Here is a 14192-nt window from a genome sequence, read left to right as displayed (position 1 = left end):
TTAAAGTTTTTTTCTTTTTCATTTTTATTAAAATTAGGACCAGAATAGACATTTTGTTTTATATTTCATTTTCGGATAAAAGAAAAATAAACTTTCATAATTTTTTTTTTTTTTTTTTTTTTTTTTAAATTCTAAAACGTACCAATAAACTCAATTTTACAATATACTGCAATAGCGAGAGACATCTAAAAAATTTATTTTTTTTAAACAAATAATTTGGAAATAATATAAAAATTGCACGCACGAGCAAAGCTTCATTATTTTGTTTGGAGAAAAAAAAAAAAAAAAAATCACAGTATTGTTGATCAGCAAGCCATAGGGCCCGAATGAATTTTATGTTGTCTGATTGAGAATTCCTTTTGTCAAAAAATTAACTTCATTTTATAAAATAAACATTTAATGGCAAATCATTAAAGGCTGTGGTGAGTTGAAGGGGGGGGGGGTAAAAAACATGAAAACAATTGAGACTAATGCAGAATAAGGGCAGTGCTATCTGTAGAAAATGTGTAAGGAAAATCCTTCAAAAGTACTGCGCCCTCTGTAGATGTATAATGTTGCAGCAACGTAAAGCAATTCAATAACCAGTAAACACCGGTTCTGCACGGAATCCAACTAGCAAGGTACCTAGACGGACGCGAACGGTTACTCAGAACGGTCCCAACAACGGTAAGATATGCTCACACCCACACGGCACGAGAAGCAACAGCAACACGATTCCCGACCAAATCAATCATCGCCCTCCCAACGTCTTTCAATCACCCGCTTTTATGGCCGTTGCAGGCCGGCTAAATTTGCATATTGCGAGAATTCATGTGACTTTGCGAGATATCCTTTACAAAAGACGGCGGCCGCCATCTTGATCTTTCTTTCTCTATTTTCGGTCGGCGACGCCGAGCCGGGCGCCGAGGTAAGTCTTTCCTTTTCGTCCATCTTTCTTACGCACCCACACAACACACAAACACGCGGGCGCTTGTCTCCTGGATGCACATTACACTATCATCAGGATTTTCCAAGCAGTTTACATCGAACACTAAAATGAGCTGAAAAACTGAATCAATGAATTCACAGCACCTAAAGTCATTTAAGATATTTCTTCGCTTAATGGTTTAAGCAAACTACTTAATGGTTTATTATAAAAATAGAACTATATATTAATCGTGATTTAAATAAAATAAACTCATAAAAAGAAAAAACTAAAAACAATTGTTTATTCTCAGTTGTTTATTATATATAATTTTTTTTTTTTATAATTAGTTTTTTTTATAATTAGTTTTTTTTTCTTCTTAATCAGAATTTTAATTTCTTAAAGTTTTGTAAAAATTATCCAATAACTATTCCTTTTATACTTTTAAAAATTAAAAGGAAATTGTTATAACAATTTCCTTTTAATTTTTAAAAGTATATTTTCATTGAATTGTCTTTGTAATAAAAGAAATAATAGATTTTAAAAAAAAATCAGCCACCGTTTGTGCAAAAATATTTTTAAAAAATCATGAAACCTCATTCGACATATTAAGAGCTGCATTACATAAACTGCCCAGAAAATCTTGTTGATAACACAATCCTTGTTCTGCAAAATTATCAATTTTTTTTAGATGATCACAGCATACCAAATAAAAAACTGTTTTATATGAATTGGTATAAAAACATTAAACATTTGAGATCTACAAGCAGACAAAAGAAATGAGAGTGGGGAAAAAAAAAAAAATAATGAGAACTATTTTTTTTTTTTTTTTTATTAATTTAAAAAAAAAAAAAAAAATCATCCGAGCACCAATGGCGATCTTGTTCTTGTTCAAATGTTTTCTTTTTTTTTTTCAGCAAGACATTTTTACTCCTGCAAAAATAAAAAAAATAAAAATTAAAACTAATTTCTAAGAAATGAACTCATCAATATTTAAAATGATGTCTGCTTCATTGATTCTCACATTTACACACCCATCATGATTTCTCTTCATACATTCAGTTTTTTTATTTTTAAATAAACACAAGTAAAACGAAAGTATTTCTTTCTAAATTTCAATGTCAAAAAAACATAAAAACACATCTGGGCTTTGAAAATAACCAATATTATTTACACTTTAAATTAACTGGTGTACATTTGTTTAAAAGCAGCAGTAGCAGTCTTCGCTGTGGCTGCTTTATGCTTCAAAGTTAAGAAATTACTTGATTATTTACAAATCTTAACTACTCTTTGGACAATAATCAGTTGCATATAGTTAAAAAATAAATAATTGGATTTACTCAGAATCCCATAATTTTAACAAAACTTTGGCTAATTCATAGATAGTTACCCCTAGCTAATTGCCCCCCGCCTTACCTAAAAATGAGATTCTACTTTTTTTTCTTTTTTTTTTTTGAGGGGGGGGGGGTGATTTCATGTGAACACCCTGAAAACCTTTTTTCTTTATTAAACCATGGTCATAAAAACTATTAGCAATAGATAGAGACTACTAAGCTAATTAAGGGATGCATAAAACTTAATATCACGATAGTTAGCCAATACAAAACTCCAAAAATGTAACAGTGATACATGTTCAATCACACAATTCTGAGGCAGCATGTTCAGAACTGCAGAATACAATGTGAAAGAAGATTGCTGGTACATCTCTGAGCAAACACCAGTGTGATTATGGAGAGGGTCTAATGTGTGTATATATATATATATATATATATATATATCAACGCAGGTTTGGTTTGTTCAGCTGCAGCACAGGGCAGTATTTAAGTATTGTGGTAGGGCAAGAACCATCAAATAATCTGCAGGCAACAGAAGTAACTGTCAAATTCCGATGAGTAGACAGCAAATCTAATCCAAACAGATTGCATACTCCAGAGGGAATAGGGTTGTAGCAGGGAATATGTAGTATATATCCAATGGCATGACCTTGTAAACACTGAAGAGAATTGGAGAACATCTTGCCAACATCGGTGAACACTAGGAATCCGTATTCCAAGTGGGGATGAATCATTGCCTTGTATTGCATAGTCTTAGTAGAAAGAAGGACAAAAGCAAAACCTTTTAGAGTTTAGAGTGGAAGATCAGTTTTGTACACAAATTTAACGTAAAATAATCTATTTCCAAGTAATTTTTAATTATTAGAGCAGTTAACTAATATTTTTTTTTACTTATCCAAAATGGTCCTAAAAAAAAAAGAAAAAAAAAAAGTGGACCTCCCACCCCAAACGGTTAACTGATCTAACTACCATAAAATGGAGAATCATTTTAAAATTTACTGATCTCCCACTCTAAATTTGAAAAAAACTTTTCAGAGTATTTTACATGTAATCATCTAAACAAATAATTAGTTTGTTTTTTTTTAGAAGGAAGTTAGCTGAGGATATTAATTGTTAAAAAAATTTCAGTAAAATTTATATGAACATTGTGGAAAACAAAAATGAAAAGTATTTTAAAATTTAGAGTGGGAGATAAGTAGTAGCATTTGTGTGTGTGTGTGTGTGTGTATACACAACTCTCCTAGAGCCCACATTATTGGACTGATCATGGCCAAACCTGGCATGATAATCGTCCCCCACCTAGAGACGATGCACATCATTTTCCAGGGTAAAGGTCATAGCCTATGTATATATATATATATATATATATATATATTCTCCTATAGCCCACATCATGAAGAAACAAGAAAACGGATCACTGTTATTGAAATCTTTTGCAATGGCATAAATAGTTATATGTCGATACTTGATAGGGTTCAAAATAGACTTCGTGGCTTGGTGGGAGATGTCCTTTTCTCTTCACTGCAACCTCTATCTCACAGAAGAGATGTTGTGAGTTGTCTCTGCTTTATCGTTATTTTCATGGAAAGTGTTCGACTGAGCTTCAATCTATGGTCCCCCCCCTCGCCAAACTTTCACAAGAAACACTAGACTAGCTGAAAACACTATCAATAATTTTCCCCACTCTTTATCTGTGCCTAAACCTAAACATAGATTCCATGATCAAAGCTTCTTTCTTAGAACTGCACGCCTGTGGAATTGTCTTCCGTTTTCCTGCTTTCCAGCTGTCTATAATATGGTCGTCTTCAAGTCCAACGTGAACAAGTTTCTGATGAGCCGTTCCACTTAAGTTAACAAATTTACCGAACTTCCATTACTATCGATTACTATATTGTCCTTTTGACTACTGTACACTCTTTAACCCTTATCCTTGAGTGGCCTATCGGCCTTGATAAGTGGTGACGCCTATAAAAAAAAAAAAAAAAAAAAAAAAAAAATTACTTCCGTTCATAACGAACATTAGTATTTATTTATCACAAATAGTCGACTGATTAAAAATCAACAATTTCCCCTGTGCCTAAATCTAAACGCTGTTATGCTGTATTATTAAATTCAATAACAGCCATGTTTTTTTTTTTTTTTTGAAAATTGCTGGAGAGGAAATTGTTTTTATGATTTTTAACTGATAAAGAGCGATTATAAAGGGAGGTAATTCGTTTCTCATTTATTAATGTTTTCGATGATGTTTTTTGTGACACCAGGCATTGGAAAGTAAATTAATATTTAGATGATATGTCAATACCTCCGTTCATAACAAACATTAGCATTAATTTATTATGAAAAGTTTAAAAAATTATACAAATTAAACATTCAAAGATTCTCTTTCACCGGAACTAGCACCCATACTTACAAAGTTATTTAAGCGTTGTCTTAAGGAGAAATGCTTTCCAACACCTTGAAAAATCTCATCAGTATGCCCTGTATTCAAGAACTCAGGTGATCGCTCATCTTCCTCTCAGTACAGATCAATTAAGTCTCCTATGCATCATGAGTAAGCTGCTGGAATCTGTGCTAAATAAGGAAGCATCTCAGCAAAAATAACCTTCTTAGTGACGTGCAATATGGTTTCCGTTCTGCTAGATCTACAGCAGACGTGCTTACAGTTATATCTCATAGGGCAATTGCTCTTGACATATCAAAGGCCTTTGATAAGGTATGGCATAAAGGTCTACTTCACAGGATCTTCAGTCATGGTATAGCTGGAAATGTCTTCTCAACTATTAAATCATTTCTCTCTGATAGGTTCTTAAGAGTAGTGGGCAGAAATCAGAGGCTCTCAGTATTAATGCTGGAGTCTCTCAGGGGTCCATCCTGGGTCCAACTCTCTTCCTGATCTACATCAATGATCTTCCAGACCACATCCTTAGATCATTCGTAGACATTTATGCTGACGACACTATCATCTATAGTAGCACTTCGAAGACCGTAAATGACCCAAGTTCTCTCTGACTCTCTCCTCTGATCTTAAGCACGTGGTACAATGGGGAAAAAAGTGGTTGATTACTTTTAATGAATCTAAAACCAAGCTTCTATCTTTACATCATCGCTCTGTTGCCCAACTGCCATCAATCGAAATGAATAGCTCTTGTCTTGAGGAGGCTTCATGTTTTGACAAGCTTCTGATCTGAAATAGAGCACGTATATCAAATCCATTGCCAAAGTCGCTGGAAAAGTGGTGGGATCCTTATACTGCTCCAGTAGATATCTCACTCCTGATGCAATTCTCTACCAATATAAAAGCCAGGTTCGGCCAATGATGGAGTACTGTTGCCACATCTGGGCAGGAGCTGCAAGAAGCAGCTTATCCTGTTTTGATAAAGTTCAAATAGACTTCATAGCTTAGTGGGGGATGCCCTTTTCTCTTCCCTGCAACCTCTTTCCTACAGAAGAGACGTAGCGAGCCTGTCCCTGCTTTATCGTTATTTTCATGGCAGGTGCTCATCTGAACATCAATCTATGGTGCCCTCCCCTCTCGCCAGACTTTCACGAAAAACACTCATCTAGCCAGAATCACTATCAACAATTTCCCACACTCTTTATCTGTGCCTACACCTAAACGTAGATTCCATGAACAGGGCTTCTTTCTTAGAACTGATCGCCTGTGGAACTCTATTCCGTTTGCCTGCTTTCCAGCTGACTACAATTTGATTGTCTTCAAGTCCAACATGAACAAGTTCTTGATGAACCGTCCCCCTAAGTAATCCAAGTTATAAAATTTCCACTAATGTTTACTACGCTAAAATCACAATGACTAATGTACACCCATTAACCCTTATCCTCGAGTGGGCTCTGGGCCTTGATAAGTGTGACCTCAAAAAAAAAAAAAAATTATGTTATAGCATTCATTTAAATAAGTGTAATCAGTTTCAATAATATTATAGAGGTGATAAATGGAAAAAACTTTTGTTTATTATTTTTTTATGGAAATCGCTTGAGACAAGGCATGAAGTCACTTGATGTAAGGAGCTAACAAGAACGAAAGCTGATTATTGCAAAAACACCCGACTAGCTACAGCCACTATCAACAATTTCCCCTGTGCCTAAATCTAAACGCTATTATGCTGTATTATTAATTGCAAGAACATTAACTGTTAGTTAAAAAAAAAAAAAAAAATAAATTGGAAATTGGTACAAACCTGAGTTTCGGATTCTTCTGGTTTTTTCTGAAAAGAGAAAATTTTTGTTTTTGTTTTAATATTTTGTAAAAATAACATTTTTTAAACTGCAATCTGTATTCTGAAGAGGAAGTTAGTATCATGCTGGGTTAAAAAGAAAAGAAAATTTATTAATTTGTAGAGGAAATCATGATCAGTAACAAAATTGATGTCAATGTAATCCACCTTACCCTCTTAAGAAAAATTTTTTTTTTAAATATATGTATTGAAAAATGTATTCTATTATGATGTCATTGAATGAGTTATAGAATCTCATTAAAAGTAAACGCCATGATTTGTAAGAAAAAAAAAAAAAAAGCGGTGCTAGTATACAGAAGGGTACCCAAATTTCTGACCTCAGAAAATTTAGGTCATGTGATATCAGATGACCGGTGTAACATCAAATGAAATAACCTCTTTATGACCCGTGCAGTCTTTAAATCACCCCACCCCAACCAAAATATTAAAAAAATATATTTTAGAAACAAAATACTTTTTCTGTTTTTTTTTTTTTTTTAAATCTTTTGTAACTTCATGATTTTATTAATCTTAAAAGTCGAACAGAAACAAACTAAGAAGTTTAAATAAAAAATAACGTTTCAAAGAATTTTCTTTTTCAATGAACAATGAAGAAAATATCTTTAAGGGAAAAAAAATTACATATAAATATATATATAATATATATATATATAATCTGAAATGATGTCCCCCATACACCATAATAACTATTGTTTATTTATTTAAATGTATTTGTGGCTTACTATTCATTGGGTGGATGTCACAGAGATTGGGTTCCCACATAAAACAACATATTCCAGCTAAGATTCATCATGCAAATTTTTTACCATCAGACATTTTTAATAATACATACAGTTCAACCATACGTGAACACCTGATAAATAGCCATGTTTGTGCTTCCAAGTTCAGTGTAAACTTGTTCTCCATTCTAAGCAAATCACTCATTATTTCATTTGAAAATCCTAGTAACTATATATACAGTAGAGCCCTAAGATACTGTTTTTTCAGGTTATGTGGAATACAATGTTTTTCAGGCCCCTAGTTATGGTATTTTTCCTGCCTTATGGTGTTATTTGATTATATATGTGTGTACTATATACTGCACTGTATTTTTTTTTTCTAATTTTTAATGCCATATCCCGGGCTTCTGTATTAAATCCTTTAGACCTTCTCTTTGTAAGCAAAAAAGAAAAATCTTTTAGGAGTTATAATGGTTTCTATTTAATTTTTTCCCCTGCTTAATCGCCCCTCCGCCATATATCCATTTAATTTTTTTATAAATCGTAATTATACCTCGATTTAGCTCTGTTGAGCAAGGCCCAAAACCGGTCAGCTGGCCCTTTCTTTTTATTTTTCAAAATTCATTGTTAAAATTTGGTCTATGTTTAGCTAAAATAAAATTCTGTACCCCTCCCCAAATATATATATATATATATATATATATTACATTTATATATATATTTATATATATATTTATTGTTTATGTATTTTTATTTTAATTATATATAAAATAGTTATTGATGGGTTACACAAAGATATGGAAGGAGAATTTTGTTTACAGCTGAATTGGTATAATAGTAAGAGTGTTTACTAATGGCTCAGGAGATCCGGGTTCAATCCTTCCTTTTAAATGTATCGCTTTTTTTTTTTTATACCATTCCATCTGTCATTTTTCTTTGGTAAATTTAACAAATTTCGCTACAAAGTAAACAAATACACTAAACTGATTAGAGAACTGAAAAGCAGATGAAGAAAAAATAACACTTATAAATCTAGAAGGAACCCCCCCCCCCAAAAAAAAATGGGAGTAATTGAAATCAGAGGGATGGCTAGAAAGATACAATGGATAGCAACGATAACAAGTAAAGCATGCATGGTCCCCCATCAGTGCACAGTGAATGAAAAACATTTTTTTCCCTCCTTGAAGCTTTCGCATCATTATGTGTTCCCAAAATATAGCTCATGCTGGTTATATCCATGTTAATTCCAACAATTCAATGCTATTTGATGTTATACTGGTTATCTAATATCACATGACCTAAATTTTCTGAGGACAGAAATTTGGGGTTCCTATGGTACACTAGCACAACAATAAAATGAAGCAAAACAAATTTTAGTAAAACTCAACTTTTATGAGGATTTTAGAATTTAAATTTGTTAAATCTTTTCACTTCTATAACCATTAACCGTTGAGGTGATGACAAAATAAATATGACCATCTTTTTCATTTAAAAACTTGTGACAACAATATTAAAAGTGGACGTAAATATAATCCGTAGAAGTTATTTTCAAAGTTGTTTTAGGCATTTTATGTTTAAGGTTTTAGAGGGGCGGTATTCAAAATGATTGTTGCTACATCATGCTGGAAATAGGATTTGAAAAAAAAAAAAAAAAACTTGGATGAAGGTAGTAATGATAAAAACAATATATAGGTGTCTTAACGGACGCAATTTGTTAGTAATCATAGGAAAGTTCCTTGGCCTTCGGGACAAGATCAAAGTGTAGTATCTTTTCTTCAGATCTACACTTCAATTTCTTGTTCTCTTTCAGTGGAGGAGAAATCCTTCACGACTGAGACAATTTTTATTTTTGTACCTTTTCTCCACGTTAAAAAACGACCCTGGTGTCTAACTCTGTCCCGTGGGGAGGCATAGTAAATAGGTACAATGCCTCCCCACGGGACAGAGTTAGACACCAGGGTCGTTTTTTAATGTGGAGAAAAGGAACAAAAATAAAAATTGTCTCAGATTTCTCCTCCACTGACAGAGAACAAGAAATTGAAGTGTAGATCTGAAGAACAGATACTACACTTTGATCTTGACCCAAAGGCCAAGTCCATAGGAAAGTTATAAAGATTGCGGTCATCAAAGGATGTAAGAAAAAAAAATCTGTTTAGGAATCATGAGTAGTCTAATGTTATATTCATTATCTTTATAAATAAAACAAATGCATGTCTGTCTGTGTAAATATTAAACCGATAAACTATTAAACAACTGATCACATAATAAAATTAACAGGAAATAGTAATCATACACCAAGAATGGTTTATAATGAGTAAAATCTTTGCTTGGATGGATGAATAAATACTTACAGACCTGTATCAGCAAGTTGAAGTGCAAAATGTTCATTTCAACTGGCGGATATATTGTTACTTTTTTTTCTGTGTATGCCCAAATTTTATTCATTTCTTCAAGTCATATAATCTCTATATAAATAAAATGAACTCATTTTTTCCCGTCTGATTTTGACCTTAATAGGATTAAAAATCAAGATATTTCATGCAAATATAATATGCACAAACGACAGAACAATATCTGAGGTGTGTTATAGGCTTATTATTTCTCAAATTCCTCGATAATCTTAGATTTCTATACTTTTTCTGCTGAGAAGTCACGGCCAAAATCGGTTAAGATCAATGGAAGTGGTAAAATATTTTCTCTCTAATAAATTCCTCCTCCCCCTGCCACCACTTAACACCATTTGGGGATCGTTCACAAGGAACAGTTGAGAAGAGAACACCAGTTTGGCTTCGTAGTTCTTTCATGTGAAGTTATTTAAAATCACTAAACTAAGCTGCAGTGCTCTGTGGCGTAGTGGTTAGCGTGCTGGACAATTCACATTATATTTTCACGTTCGCGCCGACCTACCGTAATCGTTTTTTTTTTGTTTTTTTTTTTCCTAAACAACAGGAATGGACTTTTCTTGGTAGCCGAACTGTTAACGTTGCAGATGTTTTTTTTTGTTTTTTTTCACACTTTATTTTCCTACTTTTACTCATGACTCCGGGTTTGATCCTTCCTACTTACCTACCATAACATTTTTTAAAACTCCCCCCCCGTCCCGGAAGCAAACACTCGGGCAACGCCGGGTACCCCCGCTAGTATTAAATATCTTTTTTACCTATCTCTTGATAGTTACATCGGTAAGAGACACGGCTGGAACGCTAAATGTTTTGGTTTCGATTCTAGCTGATGGCACCCAAGTCAATTTTTTTTTTTTTTCTATCATATAGTAGGTATAATATATTTAATAGAGAATTAGCTCGGTAATAATACAAAATCTGCATCAATTAAAATATATTTAAGCTTATTTTACGACCTGGCAAGGCTAGATGTCCCCCCCTCCCCGCTAACATATTACTAAATGAAGAATAATCTCCATCAAAATAGAGTTAATATTATGCATCTAAAATTAAGAAAAACATGGTTGAAAAGTGTCAATGTTACGTGAAAAAATGAAAACAAAAAAAATGGTCATTGAATTTGACCTGATGTCATGCTTATCTAAGAACGAAACTGAGTGAAAACTGTTTTTCTCAATTTTAGATCCATGGTACTAACTGGATTTTTAATGGAAATGCTTCCTTAAATAAATATACCAAAAACAATAACACAAAATTACTTTCAAAGACCAATCAGATTTTTTCTCATGTTTTTTCATAATCTTTATAAATTGTCGAATAATATATGCTTTATAGTAATTGTAAGGTTTTTTATTTTTTTATATCATAGATCAAATGCCAAGTAAGCAGATTCTAGTTATTTATGTTTTAAATTGAAAAAAATAAAAAAATTTTAAAAAATAAATAAATATCTATTTTTTGTAATGTAATTTACTTATAAGAACATATTGGCACTTTAAAAGCATCGTTTCATATTTGAATTATCTATTATATAAATCTAACCTGTCTGTTTAAATGTATGTATGTATGTATGTTTGCATGTCTGCCTAAAACTTTTGACAGAAGCGATGGATTTTCACAAGATTAGTATCGCTTTAAAGCTCGACAAATATCGAAAAATTGGCTAAAAACATTAATTCCTTCACCCTCAAATGGGCACTTTTCTACAAGGAGGAGGGTCGCTTTTTTCACCGATATTTTCGAAAGTCATCCTCTCTTTTCGACTGACTAGCCTTAATTTAAACATTCGCCACTTCCAGTTTGGCAATGGACACAATGGCAAAGACGTCATTTTTTTTTTTTTTTTCCCATGTTCTTTTCCTCCTTTGCGGTACGGGTTCGAGCCTGCCTGCCTGCCTATTACCACTTTTCTTTTTTTTTGCTCAACACACACTTCCAAACACCCAGGCAACGCCAGGCTAGTCTATTATATAAAAGGCAAAATGTGTTTGTGTGTTAGTATGTGTGTGTCTATCTCTGCCAAAAACTTTTAACACACGCAATGAACACTGACAAAATTGGTATCGTTAGAATGATCGATCGCTGACGACAAATATTAAAAAATTTGTCAAAAACATTAATTCTTTGACCATCAACTGGGCCATTTTTTGCAGAGAGAGGGGGGGGGACAGTTTTTGTGTTGACATTTTTGCAAGTCATTCACACCTAGCGATCTCAACATATGTTTAAAAGACATCATTTCGAAGGCCTGTGACATCATAAATGCACCATGGGCGAACAGCTAACGCGTTTGCTATTTTTCACCTTTTCTCCGAACCTGGCTACTGCGACTTTTTCTTTTTGCTTGTACGGGTACTCATTTTTTGTTTTAGAGGGTTGATTGCTCAATATTTTTACTGTAACACTTCTCGACACTCGGGCAACGCCGGGTACTCATGCTAGTATTACAGAAATTAGATAACGATGTGTTTTTTTCTTATCTTAAAAATAAACAAGCTTGCAACTTTTTAAAAAAAAAGTCTTCATCGGGTTCTGACATATTTTTTTTGTAAATCATCTTTCCCGTCAGAGATAGAAGATTCTTCGTGGATAGTTGTCCATGAAGGTGTTAGTCACGATCAATTTAAATGGCTCCTGTGCCACACTTGGCTGCATCGTATGGGGTTAATTAAAATAAAATATTGGCACTTTGAAAACATGGTTTCATATTTGAATGATAGTATTATAATTAGAAAGTCAAATAACAATGTTTTTTTTGGGGGAGGGAGGGTTTTTTTTTTTTTTCTCCAAAATAAATTACTTATTTATCTTTATAAGAATTATATTCTTGAGTACATATCTAATTTACGTGCAAAATATTGTAAAATAGTTTAAAGTTTTTTTTTTTTTTGAATGGGCAACTAGAGTCAGAAATGTGTCCATCTTTTCCCTAGGAAAATTATATATATATATATATATATATATATATATAGCTGACAGACACACACAGGATAAGATCACAGTGTAACATCTTTTCTGATGCTACACTTCATTTCCGTCCTCGGTCAGTGGAAGAGAAATCCTTCACGACTGAGGCAATTTTAATTTTTGTTCCTATCCAGAATGCACCATTTAGGGGAGCTAGATTTTCTCCACATTTAAAACCGTTACTCTCCCCTCGTGGAGAGGCAAGTAAATAGGAACAATAAATATGTACAATTGTTTCTGCCGATTACTGATATTTTTATACACACGGTGTTTCAAAAGTCTCGGGTACATTTCAAGTCCTCATATCTGTTTAACTATGAATGGTAGTAAAATAAAAGTGGTGTCATTTTTAAAGCTAAATGCATTGATTTTTTTTTTTTTTTTTTTTAAGGTTATTGTTTTTTTTTTTTCATTTCTTTTTCATATCCAGTAATGGCGTTCACTCAACTAGAAAAGGTGTTTTATGTGTTTGAATTTGAAAAAAACTGAATCATGGATACTCGTTCAATGTGCATTGCGCAAAGAAAAAATCTCACACACTGCTATTTTTTTTTTTTTTTTTTTGTGGGGATCCGTGAAAGGACTAGTCTATGTGCCTCCCATTCCAAGAGATGTGGATGAACTGAAGGCTTGATTAACAGAAGTTATTGCAACCATTGACAATGCAATGCTGGGACACATTGGCAAGAATTGGACTATTAGTTTGATGTGTCATGTGACCAATGGTGCTCAAATTGAACATCTGAACATTCCATGAAAAACCTGAGATTACAAGCTTTCTGAATATACCAGATGCGTTTTTATATCTTTAATAGTTCTCGGGATATTCAATATCAAAATGTGCCCAAGATTTGGCACATCCTGTAATATAGCGGGGAAAGCTCCTTTCATGGGGCCATGAAATTACTTCTTAGTTATATCCTGAGTCCACACAAACACCAGTTAGTAGTACCTGTCAGGTTCTCATCTCTATGTTTAGTAGAGAATACATAAAACCAAACAGAACTTTCATGTGCAGAGTTTCTTTCCAAGAACTGTCCGTCTGTTGCATACAATACAACTGCTTCACAGTAGACCACAGCATGGCCGTTTTCAAGTCCAAGATTGTGAGACAACACCTTGAGGATTGGATGCTTCAAACTGTGCAGAAGGTTCTTTAGGAGCATAGTTTAACAAGAAAATGCGTTTTGTGTGCTTGAATTTACAAAAACTGAATCAGGGACACTTTTCAATGTGCATTTTGCAAAAAGTCCATAGTGAGGCGGTATGGTAAATTCTTGGCAGATGGGTGCTTATGCCCAGATAAGAGGACGGGAGCTCCTCAACTTCAGAAGATGTGGTTGACAACGTCATACTGGGAGGTGTTTAGCAAGAATTGGACTATCGACTTGATGGGTGTTATGTCACCAATAGTGCTGACATTGAACATCTTTGAACATTCCACAAAAAACTTGAGATTACAAGATTCAAGATGCGTTTTTATATCCTAAAGAGTGCTAGAGATATTCAATATCAAAATGAGCCCAAGACTTTTGGCACTCATTTGTAAAAAAAAAAAAAAAAAAGATAAACTTCACTGCATGTGTAATGGGCTGAAACAATTGTATGCATGT

General features: G+C 33.3%; 1 protein-coding gene across 4 annotated transcripts in view; it reads right to left on the bottom strand.

Moving 5' to 3' along the window:
* LOC145263112 (uncharacterized) overlaps positions 1 to 14192 on the bottom strand; it is a 206576-nt gene continuing 192384 nt past the window's right edge. For 3 of the 4 annotated variants that reach the window (XM_080120051.1, XM_080120054.1, XM_080120053.1), the window contains 2 exons: positions 6435 to 6461; positions 1 to 1837 (listed from right to left, as the gene is read on the bottom strand). In XM_080120051.1, coding sequence (XP_079976177.1) covers positions 1832 to 1837; positions 6435 to 6461 — 33 coding nt within the window. In that variant the 3' untranslated portion in view covers positions 1 to 1831. Of the gene's footprint in view, positions 1838 to 6434; positions 6464 to 14192 lie in introns of all 4 variants that reach the window. The other variant, XM_080120052.1, reaches the window with a different exon arrangement.

The sequence above is a fragment of the Euprymna scolopes genome, chromosome 38, assembly GCF_053919585.1.
Source record: "Euprymna scolopes isolate OS-2025 chromosome 38, ASM5391958v1, whole genome shotgun sequence".
In the NCBI taxonomy this organism is placed as follows: domain Eukaryota; kingdom Metazoa; phylum Mollusca; class Cephalopoda; order Sepiida; family Sepiolidae; genus Euprymna; species Euprymna scolopes.
This window is presented reverse-complemented; position numbering and strand designations above follow the sequence as displayed.